Source organism: Silurus meridionalis, chromosome 21 (genome assembly GCF_014805685.1).
Source record: "Silurus meridionalis isolate SWU-2019-XX chromosome 21, ASM1480568v1, whole genome shotgun sequence".
Lineage (NCBI taxonomy): Eukaryota > Metazoa > Chordata > Actinopteri > Siluriformes > Siluridae > Silurus > Silurus meridionalis.
In genome coordinates, this window is record NC_060904.1 from 469,589 (window position 1) to 497,088 (window position 27,500).

At 36.7% G+C, this 27,500-nt stretch overlaps 6 protein-coding genes across 11 annotated transcripts in view; 3 read left to right on the forward strand and 3 right to left on the reverse strand.

Moving 5' to 3' along the window:
• lrrc34 (leucine rich repeat containing 34) overlaps positions 1–630 on the reverse strand; it is an 8,283-nt gene extending 7,653 nt beyond the window's left edge. Inside the window, exon 1 of the mRNA XM_046833412.1 lies at positions 1–630. This exon is cut by the window's left edge and continues 493 nt beyond it. The gene's annotated coding sequence lies outside the window, so the exon portion shown is untranslated.
• A 153-nt stretch (positions 631–783) lies between these two features.
• mynn (myoneurin) lies at positions 784–6,864 on the reverse strand. 2 transcript variants are annotated; one of them, XM_046833400.1, is made up of 8 exons: positions 6,727–6,864; positions 5,406–5,627; positions 3,385–4,742; positions 3,139–3,298; positions 2,494–2,672; positions 2,310–2,393; positions 2,135–2,221; positions 784–2,057 (listed from the first exon to the last, which is right to left on the reverse strand). In XM_046833400.1, exons 2-8 carry the CDS (start codon positions 5,606–5,608, stop codon positions 1,351–1,353), a joined length of 2,778 nt encoding a protein of 925 aa, XP_046689356.1. In that variant the 5' UTR covers positions 5,609–5,627; positions 6,727–6,864; the 3' UTR covers positions 784–1,350. The 2 variants fall into 2 exon arrangements, with proteins under 2 accessions (XP_046689356.1, XP_046689355.1); XM_046833399.1 differs by having other exon boundaries at positions 5,337–5,627.
• A 764-nt stretch (positions 6,865–7,628) lies between these two features.
• Positions 7,629–20,895, reverse strand: LOC124375468 (paramyosin-like). 5 transcript variants are annotated; one of them, XM_046833838.1, is made up of 13 exons: positions 20,875–20,895; positions 19,733–19,768; positions 10,609–10,697; positions 10,384–10,530; positions 9,970–10,087; positions 9,829–9,879; positions 9,659–9,736; positions 9,244–9,300; positions 8,671–8,730; positions 8,537–8,589; positions 8,336–8,435; positions 7,996–8,078; positions 7,629–7,911 (listed from the first exon to the last, which is right to left on the reverse strand). In XM_046833838.1, exons 3-13 carry the CDS (start codon positions 10,671–10,673, stop codon positions 7,728–7,730), a joined length of 996 nt encoding a protein of 331 aa, XP_046689794.1. In that variant the 5' UTR covers positions 10,674–10,697; positions 19,733–19,768; positions 20,875–20,895; the 3' UTR covers positions 7,629–7,727. The 5 variants fall into 5 exon arrangements, with proteins under 5 accessions (XP_046689794.1, XP_046689790.1, XP_046689793.1 ...); XM_046833834.1 differs by lacking the exon at positions 20,875–20,895 and adding an exon at positions 20,701–20,718; XM_046833837.1 differs by lacking the exon at positions 20,875–20,895 and adding an exon at positions 20,382–20,642 and having other exon boundaries at positions 19,733–19,765.
• Positions 20,896–21,764: 869 nt separating this feature from the next.
• apodb (apolipoprotein Db) lies at positions 21,765–25,571 on the forward strand. Its single transcript, XM_046833997.1, has 5 exons — positions 21,765–21,860; positions 22,597–22,736; positions 22,825–22,946; positions 23,038–23,123; positions 24,581–25,571. Exons 2-5 carry the CDS (start codon positions 22,617–22,619, stop codon positions 24,814–24,816), a joined length of 564 nt encoding a protein of 187 aa, XP_046689953.1. The 5' UTR covers positions 21,765–21,860; positions 22,597–22,616; the 3' UTR covers positions 24,817–25,571.
• Positions 25,572–25,625: 54 nt separating this feature from the next.
• Positions 25,626–27,128, forward strand: otos (otospiralin). The gene is made up of 4 exons (XM_046833998.1): positions 25,626–25,743; positions 25,898–25,966; positions 26,280–26,303; positions 26,674–27,128. The coding sequence occupies exons 2-4, from the start codon at positions 25,903–25,905 to the stop codon at positions 26,856–26,858; spliced, it is 273 nt and encodes a 90-aa protein (XP_046689954.1). The 5' UTR covers positions 25,626–25,743; positions 25,898–25,902; the 3' UTR covers positions 26,859–27,128.
• Positions 27,129–27,484: 356 nt separating this feature from the next.
• cops9 (COP9 signalosome subunit 9) overlaps positions 27,485–27,500 on the forward strand; it is a 1,863-nt gene continuing 1,847 nt past the window's right edge. The window contains 1 exon segment of the mRNA XM_046833999.1: positions 27,485–27,500. This exon segment is cut by the window's right edge and continues 53 nt beyond it. Coding sequence (XP_046689955.1) covers positions 27,485–27,500 — 16 coding nt within the window.

The following is a 27,500-nucleotide window of genomic DNA, read 5'->3' on the forward strand; positions in this document are numbered from 1 at the left end:
TGAGGTCAAAGCTAAGTAATATTCTGATACCGCTGAGGAAAAAAACTGGAGAAGTTTTATTTAACCTCGCTAATGAAGCTAAAGTTGTAAAGATGTCAACGAATCGTTATGGAATCATCAGGAACACAAAAACACAGTTCTGCATTGAAGCGTCCATCACCTGAACAATCACGGAACTGTAATCAATGGACATTCGGTGTTGATGTGGATGGGTCACCTTTTCAATCAGGTTCCTCTGAAGGTTTCTTCCTCAGGCCATCTCAGAGAGTTTATCATTCACCACAGTCACCACTGGATCACTCATTAGAGATAAACCTATAGGCACTAAACTTCTACAGTCCAACTCAATAACATCTTTATCTTTTAAACTGCTTTAGGATCGTTAAAAAAGCTCTACAAATAAATGTACTGAATTCTATCAGAGATGTTGGTCAATTATTAAGGAATGAGTCCATAAACCCAAACTCATTAGATTTAGCTCAAAGATCTCAAACTGCAAATATGTCAACCAAAGTTTCTGTCCAGGATCCTCATTCTTCTGAGTGTTATCTATTTCACATCGCAAGAATGCGACAACAAACACTTCAGGTGACGTGAAAAGGCCACACGCAAATATTTTACCGAGAATTATTTAAGTCCATATTGCAATTTATAGGAAATTTTATTACTTTTTATACAATATAATTGACCTACATCAAAACCAGATCAGCTATTCCATCGTCATGCTTAAATCTGATTTTAATAGTAATACAGCTCAAATATTTATAATAAAAATAAGTCAGATTAACATCAAAGTCGATTTAATTTATTCGAAAATGTAAGTCGGCTTTTTTTCCCTCTTTTTTTAAGTTAGTCAATTTATATAAAAAAAAAATCCACAAAATTACATTATGAAAAATAACACCGAGTCAGAGATCTGAGATCATGTCGTGTCATTTTTACCCCAAAACAAAGCACACAAATGGAGTATAATTCTATTTAGTAGCAATATCACACAGTTTCAGGTTAAGAGTAAAGTATGAACGTAAGCATTCCCTCCACTGTGCGCTTATTAAATGCTTTTACTTGTAAAGCAACTGTTTAATCCATCTGATTATAAAAGCCACACTGATCAGAAGAAAACAGCATTGTGGACATGATCAGCATATCTTTTTTTTTAATTGTTTTTTTTTTTTCCAAAAAAAATGAAAAGCTTAAATAAAAATCTACATAAAAATGACCTCCTGGTGCAGCAGTTTTCAAAACTCACTGAAGATTGTCTCCATCTTACAAAGACCAGAACTATTCTAAAACTACTGTACTGCTACAGATACGCCATGGAGACCAAATGTTCTCCGGATGTCTGCTCTCTCAATCGATAGTCTGCACAATGACGATCTGAGCATGCTCGATATCTGAGGAACCAGGAATTTCATACTGCTCCACAACATATCTCACTTGTTCAGAGGAATCTCCGTGCTGAATGAGCACTGGGGTTTCTGAGGATTCGTCATGTTGGATGATCATTGGTGAACCTGTAGCTTCTGAATGCTGGATGATCATGGGGGTCTCCGAGGAATCTGCATGTTGGATGATCATTGGCGATCCTGAGATCATTTGTGCTCCTGAGGAATCAGCATGTTGAATGATTAGCGGAGTCTCTGAAGCGTCAGAATGCTGGATAAACATCGGTGTTCCTGAACCTTCCGAATGCTGAATGATCATTGGAGTTCCTCCTGCTTCCGAATGCTGGATGATCATTGGAGCATCTGAGGACTCAGCATGTTGTATGATCATGGGTGATCCTGAGATCATTTGTGTTCCTCCTGCATTCGAATGCTGGATAATCATCGGAGTTCCTGCAGCATCAGCATGTTGGAAGATCATCGGGGTTTCTGGCTGATGGATGATCATGGAGGCCTCAGGAAGAAGAGGTGATTCATCTGGGAAGGTTGGCTCAGGAGATTCTGATAAAACAGAGCGCACTCTAGCGATCAGACCCTGGTGGTCAATCGGGAGGTTGATTGGACACTCGACGGATTCGGATTTCAACTGCTCGCTCTCTTGCTCTGGAGGAGCTGAAGGGTTTAAAAAAAACAAGGTTAGCTATAAGCAATGTTCTACACTACAACAGATGATAAATCTTCATACACACCATTGTGTTTTAGAGCTCTGTGCTTCTTCAGGCTATAAATATCTGAGAGAGTATTTCCACATATGTTACAGGTCACTCTTCTTGAACCTGAAGAAGATTAGATTAATTAACCAATGAAATATCAACTTCAAGTAATTATTCAAATATTACATCATTTTAAATATTTGTGATTCACCATTATGGATGTCCATGTGCTTCCTGAGCTCGCCAGATGTTAAGCAGGGTTTCCCGCAGTCCAGGCAGATGTAAGGAGTCACGCCTGTAATTATAAAATGTCAATGATAATAAAATAAAACAATATATTTATATTTTCTCTGTAAAAAGAAGTGGATCCTGATGGTATAGTTTTCTTGGCTTACCCGTGTGCTTCCTGGTGTGAGAAATGAGGGAGCTGGAGACAGCAAAGGCCATGCCACATGTGTCACAGACGTAGGGTTTCTCCCCTGTGTGCCGGCGCTTGTGGTACATCAGCGTACTCGCCTGAGTAAAACGCTTCCCACATTCACCGCATTCATACGGCTTTTCCCCGCTGTGTGTCCTGTGTGTAGAGCGTGTTCTTTCACTGTATGGTTAAGTCTATTAAAATGCATTTAGAATCATCACTTATGCTTAAAATATCAAACTATTACTTATGCAGGTTAAAGTCTTACTGAAGTGCATAAATACATCTAAATACCACTTCAGCACAATATGTAAAGTCATAAAAATACTGCAATATAATGTTTTCTGTCAATATCGTTCACCTCCAGTAGTGTGTGGTATGATGGTTGATGTGGCCCAAATTCCTCTTAACGTATAGTTTTGTCTGTACCCTCACATAGCCTTCACATGTACAAGTGTCAGACAGACTATTTACCTCTTATTTCAAAATAAAAGTCTTTGGTGTAGTATAAAACACTTGGGAACATGCATTTAAAAAAGAAGAATCCACTCGGAGATGTTAACAGTAGCTTCTCATTATCATTATTCAGACATTGTATTATGGCCATAACTAAGTAACACACCTCATGTGGATTTTGAGATTGCTGGATGTAGCGAAAGCTGCAGGACACGCGTCACATTTGTGAGGCTTCTCCTCTCCATGATGCATACGGCAGTGATACACCAGCTGACATTTCTGTGCGAAGGAGGCGTCACAACGATTGCAAGAAAATGGCTTTTCACCTGCAGAAAACAAGTGCTAAATGTCATAATAAAGCTTAAGATGACATACGGAATGAAGAGAATTCTCCACGCAGTACAGTTCTCACCTGTGTGAATCCGCAGGTGTGTCTTGAGCTGGTTTCCCTGCCTGAAGCAGCGTCCACACAGCTGGCACTGATACGGTTTGAGCCCCTTGTGTATGCGCATGTGTCTGCGCAGGCTGCTCATTTCTGAGAACAGATTGCCACAGATGTTACAGATGGGCCGCAGCTTGCTTTGAGACACCTTCATGTCCTTCTCCTCCCCCTCCTCCTCCTCCTCCCAATCTTCACTGCCTTCTTCTTCTGCTGCTTCATCCTGGTCGTTTTCGTCGTTGCTGGCTTGGCTCTCTCTCAGCTTTTGGCTCATGCTCCGTTTCCTGTTGCTTGTCCGGAGCTTTTTGGCATTTTCTGGGGATTCCTGTTTGCTGTCAGAAGGCTCAGAGGAGGACGCTTTGGGCTGACTATTCTCCTGATCTGGTCCCTCGTCCTGTTCCGTTCCGGCTTCCGTGTTGTCTGATTCTGGCATGTCAGATGGCAGGGGTTTGGAACGTGGTCTGCCTCTCTTACGCACTCCTCCTTCTTTCTGTGTGATCGGTGTTAACGTCTGCTCTGGGGTCACGGTTCTGGGGCTCTCAGCAGGCAAGGACTTGGTTCTCGGCCGGCCCCTTCCTCGACTCACGGCCTTCGCCTCTTTAGAATCCTCAACGTCAGACGTTGTTTTGTTTTCTACCTCCACATTATTTGTGTTTACTTCCTCTACGTCTCCTTGTGGATTTGTGGATTCGGGCGGTTCAGACTGCACTGCTCCAGATTCCGTTTCTTCATTATTTGCCACTGGGGTGTTTTCTTCAGCACTGGTCGATTCTACTGCCTCAGATGACAGCGGCCTTGTACGTGGACGTCCCCTCGGCCTTCCAGTTCCTCTCCGCACAGCGGTGCTCTCAGTAATCGGGCTCTTGTCCGTCACCACAGTATCCACTTTGTCAGAATCCAAAGGTCTCGTCCTCGGCCGTCCTCTCGGCCTGCCTCTCCCACGACCTCGTCCTCTCGGCGAAATCTGGGTTTCCTTTTTTGTAGAGTCGTCGTCCTCTTCGTAAAGTCGAGTCTTGGGCTTCCGGATCCGCTTCCCTGTGCCTTGTGGAGTTTGTTCGCTGGACGACTGGGATTCATCAACCGGAGCTGCTTTTTCTTCAAAGATCTCCGATTTATTCTCGGTCTCCTTCCTCAGCATCTCCCTTTCCTCCACTTCCTCAAGTGGTTCCAGTGGTTCGTAGTCGTCGGGGCTGAGTGGAGAACGAGGATCTGCGAAGATCATTTCCCTTCCAGGGGAAAGGCTTTCACCAGCAGCTCTCGAGGAACAGAGAGACAGAACTTCCTGCATCCCGAGGTAGGAAGCTGCGCTTTGAACATTTGGAATTTGATCCCTGCAGAACACACAAAAGTACCTAATATTACTAAACTAAACACGTTCTGATACATGCTCGCATATTTATGTTTTTACACCTACATGGGCTGGACAGTGCATCCGGATTAGAATCTCTTCCCCTCACTAAACTCACTAAGAGTTTCAACAGTTAATTTTCAGATATGAATGTAATTTTAGAAAAGGTCATTTCTTTTTGAATAATATAATAATGTTTAAAAATAAAAACCTCTCAACAGAGTTGTAGTCTGATTTATCTTAGGGTTGTAATCTACTGTACCAGTGTAGATTTATTCAATGATTGAGACTCAAAGCACTTTTGGACGTCTCTCTGGACACGGATGTCCGCTAAATTCCGTAAATGTAAATGCGTGCTACTCTCTTTTGTACTCATTCACTACTAATTAAAGGGTAAAGCCCTAAAATTTGATCCCCCACATTTTGAAAAACAGATTTCTGCAACTTAAATCAGTTTTCCATCACAGCACACCGGGTATATAGATGTCCAGGACGGCCAGGAACCAAATATACTTCAGCATGCTTTTGTTCTAATCCCTGAGCCTCAACCTTCATAGACTCAGACACGTGTCCTCACCCGTCCATGTTTAAGTTCCCTGTGTACATGTAATCCAGCAGTTTCTCAAACATGTTGGTGTTAACCCACTCAGGGTCCAGTGTAACGGTGGTGTTTTCTCTCCCTGCATCGACGCTCTGTGTGGAGAAATACTCGCTGAAGGCTGCCAGGACATTATGGTGAGCTTGGTAGCGAGTCTGTCCGATTACCACGGTGCAGTCACACAGGAAACTTCGTTCCCTCTGCTTCCTCAGCTGCTCCAGGAGAAACTCGCCATGAGGGACGTGGGCCATGACGTGGAGCACGACCGATCTGCAGGGGAGAAACGTCCAAAATGAGAAAATGTGCTGAATATTCATCCTTTCAAGAGAATAATCTAACCCTGTGTGTGCAAATTAAAACATTTAAATAGAAGTGAAAGAACGAGTTTTAACTCTTATGTGTTACAGACAAAACTGCAAACAAAAAAGCAGTTAAATGATGAAATAATGTGAATGTGCACGCTCAGCATTTCTTCTGCACTGTCTGAGGGCCACCAGGACTGGAGGAATAATGCACAATTCTGGATTTTGTGCCATTTATTCATCCAGATCCTCAGATTTCATCATAAAGTTCATCCTGTTGCACATGAGCACTAAACTGAAAGACTTCTGTACATTAAGGAACTGATTTCTATAAATCATGATGTAATTTACTGCAGTGCTCAAAGCATTAGGACTAAAATGTCTTGAGATCACATCAGATACAAACACAAATCAGCAGGTGTTATAACTCAGTCATGTGTTCACTTTGACAGCTTGTTTATTATATAACCGGATTATGACGTTTTAATGAAATAAAATAAACCGATTCTTAAAAACACCCTCCCAAATCTTCATCTGAGGTAAACACCGAAACTCCAGATAATACTACTAAATAAATCACAATAATGATCTTCACAGTATAAATGTGTCTTAATAATAATAATAAATAATAAATGAATATATTTTCAGTCAGAGAACTTCCACAGATCTGAAGCACAGACACTGTGAATAAAAATAAAAGTTCCCGCCGTTTAAAAGTTGCTAGCTAACGTTAACTTCTTTGCTAACGCGCGAGGATTAGCCGCCAACTAGGCCTCGCGCGAGATCTAAATATTTCCAATAAATCTATATTTAATTTCTATCCATTTTCCAAAAAATCCCTCCCAGTGTTTTCTCTACCGTCCTCACAAAAATGCTACAAGTTTTGACATTCAAAACAAAGGGCTCTTATTTCGAAAACGGCTCAATCCGGTGCAGCTCGAGTCGCGGCTCGCGCATTTCACCTCAAAACACTCTGCAGGCGAATTAAACCATATATAAATATATTCAACCTTTTAGTAAAAAATTGTTATATTTAAACACGATGGTGTGAAATATTTAGACCTTACATTTATACAAGCGTAGATTAAAATCCTTCGCTACGGTCAGCCATTTTTAGGCTAGTCCTGTAGGCTCGCTAATGTGACGTAATATCCGGACTTTAATCATGCTTCCGGTCCATCCTGCAGGTGGCGACAGAGAGCTTGAGCGCGTTTCTTACAGCTGTTTCCGGGACATGCAAAATATATTTCCCAAATATGTAAAATATAAAAAAGTTTTAATATGTAAAAACTGAATATTTTTTTTTTTCATAACAATGCATGACTTACATTTTCCAACAAACAACTTAATTTCTGGAGTATTTACCATGAAATAAAAATATTTACTATTAAAACAGTTTTGGTTCTGTATGCACTTAACTAAGAGAAACACATTTCTATAAACAACTGTACATTTTAAAATACATTATTATTATTTTTTTTAAAATTTGAATTATTATTATTATTATTATTATTATTTTATTATTATTATTATTATTATTATTATTATTATTATTATTATAATTATTATTATTATTATTATATGTTCGTTAACACTTTAGTTAATTATTTTTAGGGTGTTTAATGTCTTGAAACGTCTTATTTGTGGCATAAAAAGTAGTAAGTCATAAGGAAATTAATCATCATATATACACTGCATTTCCAAAACTATGTGGACACTCAATACCAAAACCACAGGCATTAATATTATACAGATTTTATAAATGTGTAACACTCTTCAAACCCAAAATGTTGAAATATAAAAATACAATTTTAAGTTTAACCCTTTAATGCTCGTTATTATTATTTGGAAATGATGCATGACATGAATGAAGGATGACACTGATGCAAAATAATTCATCTAATGTCATATTCTCAGAGTGAGAAAAAAAAAATAGATCAAAAAAATGAACGCACAGCTGGAATTTCTCTTATTAATAACTTTATTAAATTTTGAACTTCAGGAACAAATATGCAATTTATCGATATCACCAATAATCACAGTCAGTGCCAGTGGAGAGGAGTGTGTGTTATACAGGGGGAGGTCCGGTGGTAAATACTTGGCAGCACGGTTCAATCAGGCGATGGACGCTGTTCATTATATCTGTGGGCAGGTTTGGAGTCAGAGCTCCGACCACACCGAGAACGCTGAAGCAGAGAGCCACAGCAGCACACACTCCTCTCGTTATGCTTCTTCTACAGCTGTGTGTCATACTTTTAATACATAAAAGCAGAAAAGAGAGTAAGACAAAAAAAATCTAATATTAATAATAAAATAAATATAAAATCAACTTTTACCTTTTTGACACATAAAGTGTTGCTTGTTCTTTCAGAGTCTCTGCATTTTCTTCCTCTTCTTTCTGCTCCTGCTCAGGGATCGTCTGGTTCATCAGCAGAATATACAGTCAGGAAAACACCAGAGTGTGTGAAAATACTAATAAAATAATGCTGTTGTGGTGTTGAGTCACAGTTACCACACTGAACATTACTGAGTTTTTATGACTTTTTTGTACATCTTGAACTGTTTACTCCTTTTATAACAAAGCATCTTTTAAAAAAATCACAAGTGAATGCAGCCATGATCACACATTATCAGTGTATTTATGAAATGTGTTTAATATTAAAGTGTTGGCTGTACCTGATCTGTAAACAGTCCGAGTTCTTCCCCGAGTGAAACCCAGTTTTCACCACTCAGCATTGTGTCTGGATCCATGCTCATGAAGTTTCCTTCACTTTTACTGAGAAATAAATAAATAAACGAATGAATGAATAAAAAGAATTTACTCCGCTGTCTTGTGTTTAATGACAGAATCATATAAAGTATTAAAAATACACATACACTAAAGCCAAAGCCAACTGGTCCTCCAAATCCTTCAGCTTCTCCTTCATGCCCTGGGTAATAATAATAAATGATATTTATATATAAAATAATATTCAGCAGAGTACACCCCAACATAATAAATCAGATGAGACCTGGTTAATGGTAATGTATTCTGACATGGAGTCTTTCAGCTGATTGATGATGGAATCCTTCTAAAAATAAATAAATAAATAAATAAATAAATAAATAAATAAATAAATAAATAAATAAACAGGATAATTCTTCACCATCACCTCATATTTTATTCCAATCTCAGTTTATGAAACATATAAAACTTCTTTTCTCCATACAAAATGTCGGAGGTTCGGTTCCTACACACCATTATTTTAATTTAAACACTTTTGGGGTAAAATGTGTGTGTTTTAAAATGCATTAAAACATGGATCTCCAACTAATTCCCTTACGAAACTATTATCAAAGATTTACATTAATAGCATTAAGCAGACGCCGTTATTTAGAGTGGCGTATATTTATCTCTTTCGTACATCTAGGCACTGAGCAGCAATGGAGTTAAGGGCCTTACTCAGGGGCCCAAGAGGGGCAGGTTGGTGTGGCTAAGTTTATATATATATATATATATATATATATATATATATATATATATATATATATATATATATATATATATATCTCAAATCTCTATTCTCGTATAAATGAAACAGTACCTGATTTATGAGTTCTTCTTTGTGTTCCAGATCAAAGCTGAGCTCCTTTAGTTGTTGCTAAAAAAATAAAATATGTGAACTGTTTTGATTAAATATGTAATCATTTGTGTGTGTGTGTGTGTGTTGCTGTTATAGAACTCCAGGTTGGTGTGATGAAGCCAAAGTGATGAAGAACATCCCTGTTTTTCTAATGGTTTTTCTGAATAAAGGAATGTCATGTATTGTGTTTGTTGCTACACTCAATGCTGTAGAAGGACCATAAAACACATTACACAAGTTCTCCTGATGATGTCTGCTGAATTTAAAGCATTGTCTCTGAGTGTAACAAAGCTGATTCACGTCTCTGCTTTAGGCTAATCAGAAGTCACAGCTGAACAGGGTTTGTTTAAAACCCAGTATACATGTAATATATCACCTGTAATGTTCTCAGAACACAGTTGAGGTTGGTGATGTCCTCATCCGTTTGCTGTCTTTTCAGAAGAAAACTTGACACCTGTAATGGAAGACAATATGAATAATATATTTATATATTCAAGTCAGTAAAACTGAAAAGAGAGGTGAGAAGCTTCTCTGGACTTCACATACCTCATGAGAAAGATCTTCTATCCGCTGTCTGAGTGTCTCATTTTCTTTTGCCTGCCAGAAGAAGTTCATATTAATAAACTATGATTATTTAAGCAGATAAAGTGAGATATTTACAAGTTCAAATCTGTTCTCTGCACGCACAACTTCTTTGCATCTGGCCTTGATCTTCCCACAGATCTGATCTTTCTCTGCCTTTGCAGCATGAAGGTCTTCCAGTTCATTTACAAAAAGCTGGACGTTCTGGAGCGACTGCCTCGAGCTTCACAAACACACATTTACACATGTATCATTAACAGGAAGTGGATAGGAAAGTTTATACATTTTATATCTTTCCTTTACTGTTAAACTGTACAAGAACTGAACTTTGAGAGCCTGAGCATCTCACCACAACGCTGATGAGTTCTGGATTGTGACATTAACGTGATCGCTTCTACAGCACGTGCTTCACTGACATCAAACTGATTAAAAAATCTTAAGCTTCTATAAGGACATGTTTATATTAAATGTAATGAAAGAGTCTTCAGTCTCAGGCTAAAGATCTGAGATGTCTGCTACCTTTGGATTTGGTCCTTTAGCTCATCGTTCTTAAACCTGAGAAGCATGTTTTTATCCTCTGCCATTTCAATGGCTTTTTGCCTGTTTGTGTATAACGTCCCCATGCAGCTGTTAGAGTTCAGCAGCTCAACACCGTTGTCTGAAACCCTGTACAGCAAATTAGAAACACGGTGTTACACGAGAGAGGATTCAATTTCCTAAAGTGTCTTTATAATAAACACTCACTCATTCTGCTGTTCATCTGAAATATAGAGAGAATCATGTTCTTCCACACAATGCATCTTCTTCATCTTCAACACCAGATCACCTCAGCACTACAAAATAAAAGCACATAGACAAACATTCAGCATTCAGTATTCCACACACTTCAGTATTCCACACACTTCAGTATTCTACACAATTCAGTATTCTACACACTTCAGTATTCTACACAATTCAGTATTCTACACACTTCAGTATTCTACACACTTCAGTATTCTACACGTCAGTATTCCACACACTTCAGTATTCCACACACTTCAGTATTCTACACACTTCAGTATTCCACACACTTCAGTATTCTACACACTTCAGTATTCTACACACTTCAGTATTCCACACACTTCAGTATTCTACACACTTCAGTATTCACACTTCAGTATTCCACACACTTCAGTATTCCACACTTCAGTATTCTACACACTTCAGTATTCACACACTTCAGTATTCTACACACTTCAGTATTCTACACACTTCAGTATTCCACACACTTCAGTATTCTACACACTTCAGTATTCTACACACTTCAGTATTCTACACTTCAGTATTCTACACACTTCAGTATTCCACACACTTCAGTATTCTACACTTCAGTATTCCACACTTCAGTATTCCACACACACTTCAGTATTCTACACACTTCAGTGTTCTACACACTTTAGTATTCTACACACTTCAGTATTCCACACACTTCAGTGTTCTACACACTTCAGTATTCTACACACTTCAGTATTCCACACACTTCAGTATTCCACATACTTCAGTATTCTACACACTTCAGTATTTTACACTTCAGTATTCTTTACTTCAGTATTCTACACTTCAGTATTCTACACACTTCAGTATTCTACACTTTAGTATTCCACACACTTCAGTATTCTACACTTCAGTATTCTTTACTTCAGTATTCTACACACTAGAGTATTCTACACTTCAGTATTCCACACACTTCAGTATTCCACACACTTCAGTATTCTACACACTTCAGTATTCTACACTTCAGTATTCTACACACTTCAGTATTCTACACACTTCAGTATTCTACACTTCAGTATTCTACACACTTTAGTATTCTACACTTCAGTATTCCACACTTCAGTATTCTACACTTCAGTATTCTACACACTTGGTATTCTACACTTCAGTATTCTACACACTTGAGTATTCTACACTTCAGTATTCTACACACTTCAGTATTCTACACACTTCAGTATTCTACACTTCAGTATTCTACACACTTGAGTATTCTACACTTCAGTATTCTACACACTTCAGTATTCTACACTTCAGTATTCTACACACTTGAGTATTCTACACTTCAGTATTCCACACACTTCAGTATTCTACACACTTCAGTATTCTACACACTTCAGTATTCCACACACTTCAGGATTCTACACACTTCAGTATTCTACACTTCAGTATTCTACACACTTCAGTATTCTTTACTTCAGTATTCTACACTTCAGTATTCTACACACTTGAGTATTCTACACTTCAGTATTCCACACACTTCAGTATTCTACACTTCAGTATTCTTTACTTCTGTATTCTACACACTTGAGTATTCTACACTTCAGTATTCCACACACTTCAGTATTCTTTACTTCAGTATTCTACACACTTCAGTATTCTACACTTCAGTGTTCTACACACTTCAGTATTCTACACACTTCAGTATTCCACACACTTCAGGATTCTACACACTTCAGGATTCTACACTTCAGTATTCTACACACTTCAGTATTCTTTACTTCAGTATTCTACACTTCAGTATTCTACACACTCGAGTATTCTACACTTCAGTATTCCACACACTTCAGTATTCTACACTTCAGTATTCTTTACTTCAGTATTCTACACACTTGAGTATTCTACACTTCAGTATTCCACACACTTCAGTATTCCACACACTTCAGTATTCTTTACTTCAGTATTCTACACACTTGAGTATTCTACACTTCAGTATTCCACACACTTCAGTATTCCACACACTTCAGTATTCTACACACTTCAGTATTCTACACTTCAGTATTCTACACTTCAGTATTCCACACACTTCAGTATTCTACACACTTGAGTATTCTACACTTCAGTATTCTACACCCTTCAGTATTCTACACTTCAGTATTCTACACACTTGAGTATTCTACACTTCAGTATTCCACACACTTCAGTATTCCACACACTTCAGTATTCTACACTTCAGTATTCTACACACTTCAGTATTCTACACTTCAGAATTCTACACACTTTAGTATTCTACACTTTAGTATTCTACACTTCAGTATTCTACACTTCAGAATTCTACACACTTCAGTATTCTACACACTTCAGTATTCTACACTTCAGTATTCTACACACTTCAGTATTCTACACTTCAGTATTCTACACTTCAGTATTCTACACACTTCAGTATTCTACACCTCAGTATTCTACACTTCAGTATTCTACACACTTCAGTATTCTACACTTCAGTATTCTACACACTTCAGTATTCTACACTTCAGTATTCTACACACTTCAGTATTCTACACACTTCAGTATTCTACACTTCAGTATTCTACACTTCAGTATTCTACACACTTCAGTATTCTACACTTCAGTATTCTACACCCTTCAGTATTCTACACTTCAGTATTCTACACACTTCAGTATTCTACACTTCAGTATTCCACACACTTCAGTATTCCACACACTTCAGTATTCTACACACTTCAGTATTCTACACTTCAGTATTCTACACTTCAGTATTCTACACTTCAGAATTCTACACACTTTAGTATTCTACACTTTAGTATTCTACACTTCAGTATTCTACACTTCAGAATTCTACACACTTCAGTATTCTACACTTCAGTATTCTACACTTTAGTATTCTACTCTTCAGTATTCTACACTTCAGAATTCTACACACTTTAGTATTCTACACTTTAGTATTCTACACTTCAGTATTCTACACTTCAGATTCTACACACTTCAGTATTCTACACTTCAGAATTCTACACACTTTAGTATTCTACACTTCAGTATTCTACACTTCAGAATTCTACACACTTCAGTATTCTACACTTCAGTATTCTACACACTTCAGTATTCTACACTTCAGAATTCTACACACTTTAGTATTCTACACTTTAGTATTCTACACTTCAGTATTCTACACACTTCAGTATTCTACACTTCAGTATTCTACACACTTCAGTATTCTACACTTCAGAATTCTACACACTTCAGTATTCTACACTTCAGTATTCTACACACTTGAGTATTCTAAACTTCAGTATTCTACACTTCAGTATTCTACACACTTCAGTATTCTACACTTCAGTATTCTACACACTTCAGTATTCTACACTTCAGTATTCTACACACTTCAGTATTCTACACACTTCAGTATTCTACACTTCAGTATTCTACACTTCAGTATTCTACTTCAGTATTCTACACTTCAGTATTCTACACTTCAGTATTCTACACTTCAGTATTCTACACACTTCAGTATTCTACACTTCAGTATTCTACACACTTCAGTATTCTACACACTTCAGTATTCTACACACTTCAGTATTCTACACTTCAGTATTCTACACACTTCAGTATTCTACACTTCAGTATTCTACACACTTCAGTATTCTACACTTCAGTATTCTACACACTTCAGTATTCTACACTTCAGTATTCTACACTTCAGTATTCTACACTTTAGTATTCTACTCTTCAGTATTCTACACTTCAGTATTCTACACTTCAGTATTCTACACTTCAGTATTCCACACTTCAGTATTCCACACACTTCAGTATTCTACACTTCAGTATTCTACACTTCAGTATTCTACACACTTCAGTATTCTACACTTCAGTATTCTACACACTTCAGTATTCTACACACTTCAGTATTCTACACTTCAGTATTCTACACACTTCAGTATTCTACACACTTCAGTATTCTACACTTCAGTATTCTACACTTCAGTATTCTACACACTTCAGTATTCTACACTTCAGTATTCTACACACTTCAGTATTCTACACTTCAGTATTCTACACTTCAGTATTCTACACACTTCAGTATTCTACACTTCATTATTCTACACACTTCAGTATTCTACACTTCAGAATTCTACACACTTCAGTATTCTACACTTCATTATTCTACACACTTCAGTATTCTACACTTCAGTATTCTACACTTCAGTATTCTACACTTCAGTATTCTACACACTTCAGTATTCTACACTTCAGTATTCTACACACTTCAGTATTCTACACACTTCAGTATTCTACACTTCAGTATTCTACACACTTCAGTATTCTACACTTCAGTATTCTACACACTTCAGTATTCTACACACTTCAGTATTCTACACACTTCAGTATTCTACACTTCAGTATTCTACACTTCAGAATTCTACACACTTCAGTATTCTACACTTCAGTATTCTACACTTCAGTATTCTACACACTTCAGTATTCTACACTTCAGTATTCTACACACTTCAGTATTCTACACTTCAGTATTCTACACTTCAGAATTCTACACACTTCAGTATTCTACACTTCAGTATTCTACACACTTCAGTATTCTACACACTTCAGTATTCTACACTTCAGTATTCTACACACTTCAGTATTCTACACTTCAGTATTCTACACACTTCAGTATTCCACACACTTCAGTATTCCACACACTTCAGTATTCTTTACTTCAGTATTCTACACACTTGAGTATTCTACACTTCAGTATTCCACACTTCAGTATTCCACACACTTCAGTATTCTACACTTCAGTATTCTACACACTTCAGTATTCTACACTTCAGAATTCTACACACTTTAGTATTCTACACTTTAGTATTCTACACTTCAGTATTCTACACTTCAGAATTCTACACACTTCAGTATTCTACACACTTCAGTATTCTACACTTCAGTATTCTACACACTTCAGTATTCTACACTTCAGTATTCTACACTTCAGTATTCTACACTTCAGTATTCTACACCTCAGTATTCTACACTTCAGTATTCTACACACTTCAGTATTCTACACTTCAGTATTCTACACTTCAGTATTCTACACTTCAGTATTCTACACACTTCAGTATTCTACACTTCAGTATTCTACACTTCAGTATTCTACACACTTCAGTATTCTACACTTCAGTATTCTACACCCTTCAGTATTCTACACTTCAGTATTCTACACTTCAGTATTCTACACTTCAGTATTCACACACTTCAGTATTCCACACTTCAGTATTCTACACACTTCAGTATTCTACACTTCAGTATTCTACACTTCAGTATTCTACACTTCAGAATTCTACACACTTTAGTATTCTACACTTTAGTATTCTACACTTCAGTATTCTACACTTCAGAATTCTACACACTTCAGTATTCTACACTTCAGTATTCTACACTTTAGTATTCTACACTTCAGTATTCTACACTTCAGAATTCTACACACTTTAGTATTCTACACTTTAGTATTCTACACTTCAGTATTCTACACTTCAGAATTCTACACACTTCAGTATTCTACACTTCAGAATTCTACACACTTTAGTATTCTACACTTTAGTATTCTACACTTCAGTATTCTACACTTCAGAATTCTACACTTCAGTATTCTACACTTCAGTATTCTACACACTTCAGTATTCTACACTTCAGAATTCTACACACTTCAGTATTCTACACTTCAGTATTCTACACTTCAGTATTCTACACACTTCAGTATTCTACACTTCAGTATTCTACACACTTCAGTATTCTACACTTCAGTATTCTACACACTTCAGTATTCTACACTTCAGTATTCTACACTTCAGTATTCTACACTTCAGTATTCTACACTTCAGTATTCTACACACTTCAGTATTCTACACTTCAGTATTCTACACTTCAGTATTCTACACTTCAGTATTCTACACTTCAGTATTCTACACACTTCAGTATTCTACACTTCAGTATTCTACACTTCAGTATTCCACACTTCAGTATTCTACTTCAGTATTCTACACACTTCAGTATTCTACACACTTCAGTATTCTACACTTCAGTATTCTACACTTCAGTATTCTACACTTCAGTATTCTACACACTTCAGTATTCTACACTTCAGTATTCTACACTTCAGTATTCTACACACTTCAGTATTCTACACTTCAGTATTCTACACACTTCAGTATTCTACACTTCAGTATTCTACACACTTCAGTATTCTACACACTTCAGTATTCTACACTTCAGTATTCTACACTTCAGTATTCTACACACTTCAGTATTCTACACACTTCAGTATTCTACACTTCAGTATTCTACACACTTCAGTATTCTACACTTCAGTATTCTACACTTCAGTATTCCACACACTTCAGTATTCTACACACTTCAGTATTCTACACTTCAGTATTCTACACTTCAGTATTCTCACACTTCAGTATTCTACACTTCAGTATTCTACACTTCAGTATTCTACACACTTCAGTATTCTACACTTCAGTATTCTACACACTTCAGTATTCTACACTTCAGTATTCTACACTTCAGTATTCTACACACTTAGTATTCTACACTTCAGTATTCTACACTTCAGTATTCTACACTTCAGTATTCTACACTTTAGTATTCTACACTTTAGTATTCTACACTTCAGTATTCTACACTTCAGAATTCTACACACTTCAGTATTCTACACTTCAGTATTCTACACTTTAGTATTCTACACTTCAGTATTCTACACTTCAGAATTCTACACACTTTAGTATTCTACACTTTAGTATTCTACACTTCAGTATTCTACACTTCAGAATTCTACACACTTCAGTATTCTACACTTCAGAATTCTACACACTTTAGTATTCTACACTTTAGTATTCTACACTTCAGTATTCTACACTTCAGAATTCTACACACTTCAGTATTCTACACTTCAGTATTCTACACTTCAGTATTCTACACTTCAGAATTCTACACACTTTAGTATTCTACACTTCAGTATTCTACACACTTCAGTATTCTACACTTCAGTATTCTACACTTCAGTATTCTACACTTCAGAATTCTACACACTTCAGTATTCTACACTTCAGTATTCTACACACTTGAGTATTCTACACTTCAGTATTCTACACACTTCAGTATTCTACACTTCAGTATTCTACACTTCAGTATTCTACAGTATTCTACACTTCAGTATTCTACACACTTCAGTATTCTACACTCAGTATTCTACACTTCAGTATTCTACACTTCAGTATTCTACACAGTATTCTACACACAGTATTCTACACTTCAGTATTCTACACACTTCAGTATTCTACACTTCAGTATTCTACACACTTCAGTATTCTACACTTCAGTATTCTACACACTTCAGTATTCTACACACTTCAGTATTCTACACTTCAGTATTCTACACTTCAGTATTCTACACTTCAGTATTCTACACTTCAGTATTCTACACTTCAGTATTCTACACTCAGTATTCTACACTTCAGTATTCTACACACTTCAGTATTCTACACTTCAGTATTCTACACTTCAGTATTCTACACTTCAGTATTCTACACACTTCAGTATTCTACACTTCAGTATTCTACACACTTCAGTATTCTACACTTCAGTATTCTACACTTCAGTATTCTACACTTCAGTATTCTACACACTTTAGTATTCTACACTTCAGTATTCTACACTTCAGAATTCTACACACTTCAGTATTCTACACTTCAGTATTCTACACTTCAGTATTCTACACACTTCAGTATTCTACACTTCAGTATTCTACACTTCAGTATTCTACACTTCAGTATTCTACACCTCAGTATTCTACACTTCAGTATTCTACACACTTCAGTATTCTACACTTCAGTATTCTACACACTTCAGTATTCTCTACACTTCAGTATTCTACACACTTCAGTATTCTACACACTTCAGTATTCTACACTTCAGTATTCTACACACTTCAGTATTCTACACTTCAGTATTCTACACTTCAGTATTCTACACACTTCAGTATTCTACACTTCAGTATTCCACACACTTCAGTATTCTACACTTCAGTATTCTACACACTTCAGTATTCTACACTTCAGTATTCTACACTTCAGTATTCTACACTTCAGAATTCTACACACTTCAGTATTCTACACTTTAGTATTCTACACTTCAGTATTCTACACTTCAGTATTCTACACACTTCAGTATTCTACACTTCAGTATTCTACACTTCAGTATTCTACACTTCAGTATTCTACACTTCAGTATTCTACACACTTCAGTATTCTACACACTTCAGTATTCTACACTTCAGTATTCTACACACTTCAGTATTCTACACTTCAGTATTCTACACTTATTCTACACTTCAGTATTCTACACTTCAGTATTCTACACACTTCAGTATTCTACACTTCAGTATTCTACACACTTCAGTATTCTACACTTCAGTATTCTACACTTCAGTATTCTACTTCAGTATTCTACACTTCAGTATTCTACACACTTCAGTATTCTACACACTTCAGTATTCTACACTTCAGTATTCTACACTTCAGTATTCTACACACTTCAGTATTCTACTTCAGTATTCTACACTTCAGTATTCTACACACACTTCAGTATTCTACACTTCAGTATTCTACACTTCAGTATTCTACACTTCAGTATTCTACACTCAGTATTCTACACACTTCAGTATTCTACACACTTCAGTATTCTACACTTCAGTATTCTACACTTCATTATTCTACACTTCAGTATTCTACACACTTCAGTATTCTACACTTCAGTATTCTACACTTCAGTATTCTCACACTTCAGTATTCTACACTTCAGTATTCTACACTTCAGTATTCTACACTTCAGTATTCTACACTTCAGTATTCTACACTTCAGTATTCTACACTTCAGTATTCTACACTTCAGTATTCTACACTTCAGTATTCTACACTTCAGTATTCTACACTTCAGTATTCTACACTTCAGTATTCTACACACTTCAGTATTCTACACTTCAGTATTCTACACTTCAGAATTCTACACACTTCGGTATTCTACACATTTTCCTGTCACACACCTGTAAGTCTTTGAGGTGTAAAGATGTTGAAGTCTTCTGAAACAGTAAAATAGTAAAAAAGTGATGTATTAAATTGGTGAATAAATAAATTAATATTATGTTATAAACACAAAACCCTCATTTACTGCAACATAAACATTATTACTGACATTAAAGTAATGAACAATAAAGATTACATTTTAAATTAATTTGTTAAAAACATGCTGGAATGTGATTATTGCTTGACATTTTACAGACTTTTTCTAAATGTATGCACTTTTACATTTATGTTTATTTTAGTGATTTTTTATTCATTATTCTAACAATTTGTCTAAAATGTAAGCGAAAACAAGCATATAGAAATAAATAATATTTTAAACCAACAAACATAAAGGCAAAGTAAACTACAATAAACGCGTTGTGATGATACTGCGCATGTCTGATCCTAAAGCATTTCCGGTGGCGCTATTTTTAAATCACGGAGCAAAAAAACGTGACAAAAGTATACTTTTGATAACGTGGAAATATCGGAGCCCTTAAATCAGACACTAAGTGACAACTTTTTATTTGGAACATTACACGTGTATCTGCAGCTCCGTATCCAGATGCGTGTTCTTATTGTCTGGTTGAGACCGAGTGCGTTTACACGTGAAAAGCTGAAAAAACCTACAGGAGTCTGGACGTCTGCAATTACTTTCTTGGCGAAAACGTCGGGCAGATTTTCTTAAACCACGTGGACGATGTTTGCCGTGTGTTTGGATGTTAAAGGGGCAAACGACGTTAAAACGTCCTGTGTTTGGGTGGTTGCTATGGTAACTGGGGAGGTCATTAGTGCGCGTTGCAGTTGCATTGGCGGGTCTGAATGTCTGTGTTAATAACCAATAAACAAGAAGGTGTATACAATACAATGCCTGGCCACGTGACTTATTTTATATAATTTATAATAAATTGTAAATAATGTGTTGTTGGCTGTAGATAAAAGTAGTTTCCTCTAGTTGCTAGTCAGTATCCAGTCTCCACTGATGTCATCCAAACGTCACGTTGTTTTTCGGAAATTCGAACACGTTCTTTTCCAAAAGCACGTTAGTTCCTGGTCTGAGAGCGAGAACATGAACAACATGGTCCTAGTTTTAATCTTGACATGTGGGGGTCTTGACATGTACCAGTGTGGTGCTGCGGCCCTCTAGTGGTAAATAAAGATATGACAGGTGTAGCGCAATGAACGCAGGATTGATCTATTTTTTTCATGTATGATTTTCTCTATTAGAAATAAAGTTCATGCACTCAACGCGACCACAAACAAACAATTAGCTCAAAAATTCTAGTAAATTAAAACATCAGTTAGGGCACCTAACACAACTACACTTTCATTTTCTCTGTTTTTGAACTTTTTGATGTTATTGATTTAGATCTTAATATTTCAATAAATGAGACATCTTTAAACTTGAAGTATTTCATTATCCTTTATCTGTGGTGATGGAGGACAGGAGAGGCATGAAAATCCACCCCCTCTAAAGTGGGGAGGTTTGAGAACCACTAGTCTATACACTATAGTCTATATCTTCTTCTTCTTCTTCTTCTTCTTCTTCTTCTTCTTCTACTTCTTGTGGATGCTCTTGTTAGGGGTCTCCACAGCGGATCATCTGTCTCCACCCACTAGTCTATACATACATATATATATATATATATATATATATATATATATATATATACAGAATTATACATATTAAACTCTACTAGAACTTTACTGTAATAAACACACACTTGAATATATTTGTTAGTTTGTTTAGTCAACAGCTGCAGCAAGTGATAAAGTCCTCATGCTTTGTCTTTGTCTGGACCGTTTCTTTTTTTTTTTTTTTTTTGTCCCATGACATAATCATCTGCTCCTGGTGAAAGTTTCCTGCAGTGACGACACAAACACTCAGATCCAGTCGTTCAGCTCGCAGTGACCTCCTCATTCTCCTCAATCTCCTCCTTCTCCTCATTCTCCTCAATCTCCTCATTCTCCTCAATCTCCTCATTCTCCTCAATCTCCTCCTTCTCCTCATTCTCCTCAATCTCCTCATTCTCCTCAATCTCCTCATTCTCCTCATTCTCCTCAATCTCCTCAATCTCCTCAGTGTCTCTGACTCTGATCTACAAGCAGGTGAGTTACAGACGGGTAACGGATGAGCCATTATTTTGCTTCATTTTTAGTATAAACTGCTCTCTCTCTCTCTCTCCCTCTCTCTCTCTCTCTCTCTCTCTGTGTATATATATTTATATATGACAATAAATATCCCATTGTTTTACCATTGAAATGTTCTGATTTAACATTATATTGTGTTTAAAGCTGAACAACAAAAGTTTAATCAAATTTTTATAAAACAAACCACATTAATAAGTCAATACGTCTCACTTAATGAGCAAAATCTGAAAATAACTTGTAATAATGCGTTCATTCTGCTGGTGATGGAATATTTCTTCTTCTGAAAGATTTTTCCTTTGAACTGGTTTTTAGTAAACACATAAAAATGTTAAATATGTTTATTAATTGAGGTCTTTGTGAAAAGCTGAGAACAAAATAAAAATCTGGTTCAGTTGATGGTTTTTATATGAAGTTTTTCGGCTTTTTCTGAAATGTTTCACTGAAGGTTTTATTTTTCAGTATTTGTGATGTTTATCCCGTATTTATTAGAATTTAATTTAGAATTTCCACTTTTGAAAAATAAACCCTGATAGATGAAGTTTCCTGTTAAACCATAAATGTAATGAAATTAAAAGAGTACAATAGTAATATTTAGATGGAACAACAGGAAGCTTTACACCACAGTGTGACCACATGATGACTTGTGCATTATAACTGCTAATGAAACATTTATTATCGTCTCGCCACCTCACAGACGCTCTCATTGTCTCCACCATGAAGCTGGTCATTGTGTGGATATTTTTGCTGACACTGGTCATATCGGTGTCATCTCAGGTCTTTCACTGGGGTCCGTGTCCGACACCCATGGTCCAGCCCAACTTTGACCTGAACAGGGTTTGGAGAAACTTCATTACCCTTCATTTCTCAAATCTCTCTCAAGTCCTGTAACTAAATTCATCATTTGTGTTTTATTGTTACACAGTTTTTGGGGAAGTGGTATGAAATCGAGAAGCTTCCAGCAGCCTATGAGAAAGGAACATGCATCGAAACCAACCTCTCTCTCAGACCCGACAAGACCATCAGTGTGGTCCACATTCGAACACGGTGAGGGATTTATACTGAAATCATCTGCACTCCAGAATTCAAAATGGATGTTGGATGTGTAATTCCTTTAGAAATGTGTTTATGTTTACAGAAAGGGTAAAGTGAGGATCGCTGAGGGAACAGCAACCGTACAGAACCAGAGAGAACCGGCTAAACTCGGAATCAGCTTCTCCTACTGTGAGTATTTACAGGGGAAATTCTAGATTTAGCTTTTTTCTTTCTTACGAAAAACAGAATGCACCAAAGCGTCACCTGATCAGAAGAATCCTGTTTGAAAAATCATCTTCTGCCCATCAGCCATTTTATACAGAACACAACTGACCACTCACCATTCCACTGTGGATCCAGAGGGCAGAGCTTCATGAACATGTGTGAAATCATTCAAACTGAACCAATCTCTCGTTTAGAGCAGAGGAGACCTCAGTGTTCCTCAAGGGCCAAAAAAAGGTTCCTCCCAATTTTTGTAATATTTATAAATAAATAAATAGAAAACAATACCTACATAACCGGCCGAATCAAAATTCATCATGGACCAGATGATCAGATTCAGTGATCTCTTTACATCAGAAACAAAAGTGACGTCATTGCTGCTGTGATTGTGAAGAGAAACATCATACCAGAAAGTTTTGTTTTAGAGAAAGGATTTGTGATGGTGGTGATGATGATGATGATGGTGGTGATGATGATGATGATGGTGATGATGATGATGATGGTGAATATGATGGTGGTGATGATGATGATGATGATGATGATGATGATGATGGTGATGATGATAATGATGATGATGATGATGGTGATGATGATGATGATGATGATGATGATGGTGAATATGATGGTGGTGATGGTGATGATGATGATGATGATGATGATGGTGATGATGATGATGATGATGATGATGATGATGATGATGATGGTGATGGTGGTGATGATGATGATGATGGTGATGATGATAATGATGATGATGATGATGGTGATGGTGGTGATGATGATGATGATGATGATGATGATGGTGAATATGATGGTGATGATGATGATGATGATGATGATGATGATGGTGAATATGATGGTGGTGATGATGATGATGATGATGTGATGATGATGATGATGGTGATGATGATGATGATGGTGGTGATGATGATGATGGTGAATATGATGGTGGTGATGATGATGATGATGATGATGATGATGATGGTGATGATGATAATGATGATGGTGATGATGATGATGGTGATGGTGATGATGATGATGATGATGATGATGATGGTGAATATGATGGTGGTGATGGTGATGATGATGATGATGATGATGATGGTGATGATGATGATGATGATGATGATGATGATGATGATGATGATGATGATGATGATGATGGTGATGGTGGTGATGATGATGATGATGATGGTGATGATGATAATGATGATGATGATGATGGTGATGGTGGTGATGATGATGATGATGATGATGATGATGGTGAATATGATGGTGGTGATGATGATGATGATGATGATGATGGTGAATATGATGGTGGTGATGATGATGATGATGATGATGATGATGGTGATGGTGGTGATGATGATGATGGTGATGGTGATGATGATGGTCACGTTTTAGTTTTTTCTCTCTCTCTCCCCCAGTCACTCCCTACAGCCCGTACTGGATTTTATCTACAGATTACGACTCCGTGGTTCTTCTTTACTCCTGCACTGAATTTCTGCGGATCTTCCACGTGGACTATGCCTGGATTCTGTCCCGCAGCCGCTCCCTCCCACCCGAGACCATCTACCACGCCAAGGAGGTCTTTTCTAAAGACAACATCGATGTCAGTCGAATGGTTCCGACCGATCAGCACGGCTGTGAGGGTGGAGCTTAAAACGACCACCACTTCCACTCATCTACATTTATATTTACTTACACCAGAATGACGGATGAATATCTATGAGCATAAAAATTAATTAATATCCATAATCCTTTTTTTACATTAGATTTTCTGCATTTGTGTGAATTTTACTTTTACACACAATCGTTAATAAGATGGAGCAATTTGTTTTATTTCTGTAATCAAAAGTCTGTGTTTTATATTAACCCTGACCACACCCCGCCCCTGACCACACCCACTACCCCAACCACACCCCACCCCTGACCACACCCACTACCCCAACCACACCCCACCCCTGACCACACCCACTACCCCGACCTTTGTACATGTTTATGCAAATTCATTTTCTTGGAAATATTTAAAATAAAAGCATGGGAATGTTTTAATATGGACACTTTTTATTTCCTCCACAATTATTATTTTAATTGAGATTTTAACATAAATATGTTCAAAACGATTACGTCATACCCTTATTCCTAATGTAATAAATACTTGATCGTTTATTTCTCCTCCAGAATCACAGCTCTGTAGCGCCCCCTGTCGACCCATTCAACCTTCCACTTCTTTCTCTGCTGTTTATTATTATAATGAACACGTATATGTTTTTTTTATGCTTGAGTCTAACACCGTGTTATAACACTTTCTGTTATTTCTGTTTGTCATAAACACAAATACTGCCTGTGTGTGCTAATAAACAGGAAAATCCTGAACAAATAAACAAGTAAATAAATGCAAACCCTGAAAACTTATATGAAGCTTTATTTTGGGGGGATTGGAGGAGATTTTGGGGAGGAGACAAACACACACACACGAACACACACACACACACACACACACATACACACACTTATCATTCAGAAACACTGGACATTTCCAGCAGCTCACCAGGCGAATCAGAGAAAAAGGAAAACTTTAACGCAGGTAATGATTTAATATTAATATTAATAATAATAATAATAATAATAATAATAATAATAATATGTTAAAATTTAACCAGACTGAAGATTAAATTGGTTAAACGATGAGTCTTTAAGGTGTTTTTTTTATTTTAATAAATGTTCTCTGTGTGTTTAAGGAAATATGAAGGGGTTCCTCCTTGTTTTTTGTGTTTTCTTCATATGTTTTGTCTCCAATCATCTCAGCGGTGAGTAACATTTACTACATTACAAATTACTGTATTTACAATTTTACTAACAGTATAATGATTATTCAGTATATATTAGAAATGAAAAATCAACTGTACTGTATCACATTTACATCATTCTGCATGTGTTAACAATGTGAACCCTTTTTACTAATAAACCTTGGCTCAGAATTCTGCAGATTTCCTGAGAGTCTGAGCTGAAAAGTGAATCAGCTCTTTGTGAGTTGTATAGCATTTAAATAGACCTCTCTCTCTCTCTCTCTCTCTCCTCTCTCTCTCTCTCTCTCTCTCTCTCTCTCTCTCTCTCTCTCAGGAGCTCGAGCCATTCATGAAGAATGTAAGATTTGATTCATGTTAAAGAAGATTTGATTTTTTTTTTCTTTTTCTTTCCTTCTCTCCCATGTATAATCTGTTCTGTTGAAACTCAGCTATGGGCTCCTATATGTTTAAGTGTTTGTAATGGTTAATATTCTGGTGATATTCTGTGTTTTTCATCACAACATGAATAAATAAAATAAATAATTTAATATGTAACAGGTTTTACACGATTGATGAGTTTAATGTTCCCTGGTGGTCAGATGTTCTTTAAAAGCTGTGTTTTTATGTAAAGTAGAGTTGATGTTGCGTTCACACTTTAAATATTTTCCGAATCCTGCAAGACAGGAAATAATGAAACTTTCTACATGTTTATGGATGTTTGTTTTCAGCTCCCTATGATGAGCCCCTGGCCAGACCCTACTGGCCATACTCAACCTCTGATTTCTGGAACTACATTGAGTATTTTCGTAGTATCGGAGCCCACAACCATATCAACGACATGGCCAGGACCTTCTTCTCCCACCAGAACCTCGGGGACACTCTGGGATATGAAGTGGCTGAACAACAGGAATGAGCAGGAAGACTGATTTTTGCAGGAGGATTTAGTGAATAATGAGAGTCCTGAATCGTTTCATTAATACATTTTTAACCTTAAAGTTATAAACATTAGATAGAATTTGATGTTTGTTCATTCTGAGTTTTAAAATTCTGTACAATTATTTTGTAATCAATTATTCTTGTAACAAGTCACGTATTAAACACTGTAGTCCTCTATTATTCATCTACACGTATACATTGATAGTTGTAGATCACATGTATAATAAACTCTTGTTGATGGAGTAAATCAGCTTGCAGTTATTTATTATTATATTATTTATTATATTTATTATAACGGTTAGATTAGATTTCACTGTAGTACAGGGCCAATGGAATGCAGTACATCATTGAAAATAGTTATTAAATAAAGTATTATAATGAACGAAAAAAAAAAAGACAAACAAAAACAAACCATATAAAAAGGCTAAACTGATAGAATTCCAGACTGGATGCATTCAGAAACCCGTTCTCCAACTGCGCCAGTGGGTCCTGGTTTCCAGTCGGCTGCATTGAAATGAGGCACCACCGGAAGTTGCTGTATTAGCTTAGCTCGGTGCGCTACTTTTGAAGGCTCGCAGGTTTTTCAGCAGTCCGTCCGAAGACATGAAGCCTGCAGTGG

What these genes read in the sequence shown, in the direction of transcription:
- otos (XM_046833998.1), top strand. Translation starts at nt 25,903, where the DNA reads ATGAAGGGGTTCCTCCTTGTTTTTTGTGTTTTCTTCATATGTTTTGTC. An exon ending in TGTCTCCAATCATCTCAGCG is followed by an intron (nt 25,967 to 26,279) that starts GTGAGTAACATT and finishes TCTCTCTCTCAG; the next exon opens with GAGCTCGAGCCATTCATGAA. An exon ending in TCGAGCCATTCATGAAGAAT is followed by an intron (nt 26,304 to 26,673) that starts GTAAGATTTGAT and finishes GTTTGTTTTCAG; the next exon opens with CTCCCTATGATGAGCCCCTG.
- mynn (XM_046833399.1), bottom strand. Translation starts at nt 5,608, where the DNA reads ATGGCCCACGTCCCTCATGGCGAGTTTCTCCTGGAGCAGCTGAGGAAG. An exon ending in ACACCTGCGGATTCACACAG is followed by an intron (nt 3,299 to 3,384) that starts GTGAGAACTGTA and finishes TGTTTTCTGCAG; the next exon opens with GTGAAAAGCCATTTTCTTGC. An exon ending in TCACACCAGGAAGCACACGG is followed by an intron (nt 2,394 to 2,493) that starts GTAAGCCAAGAA and finishes TTATAATTACAG; the next exon opens with GCGTGACTCCTTACATCTGC.
- LOC124375468 (XM_046833838.1), bottom strand. Translation starts at nt 10,673, where the DNA reads ATGAAGAAGATGCATTGTGTGGAAGAACATGATTCTCTCTATATTTCA. An exon ending in GTGTTCTGAGAACATTACAG is followed by an intron (nt 9,301 to 9,658) that starts GTGATATATTAC and finishes TTATTTTTTTAG; the next exon opens with CAACAACTAAAGGAGCTCAG. An exon ending in TCGGACTGTTTACAGATCAG is followed by an intron (nt 8,079 to 8,335) that starts GTACAGCCAACA and finishes CTGATGAACCAG; the next exon opens with ACGATCCCTGAGCAGGAGCA.
- apodb (XM_046833997.1), top strand. Translation starts at nt 22,617, where the DNA reads ATGAAGCTGGTCATTGTGTGGATATTTTTGCTGACACTGGTCATATCG. An exon ending in CCAACTTTGACCTGAACAGG is followed by an intron (nt 22,737 to 22,824) that starts GTTTGGAGAAAC and finishes ATTGTTACACAG; the next exon opens with TTTTTGGGGAAGTGGTATGA. An exon ending in CGGAATCAGCTTCTCCTACT is followed by an intron (nt 23,124 to 24,580) that starts GTGAGTATTTAC and finishes TCTCTCCCCCAG; the next exon opens with TCACTCCCTACAGCCCGTAC.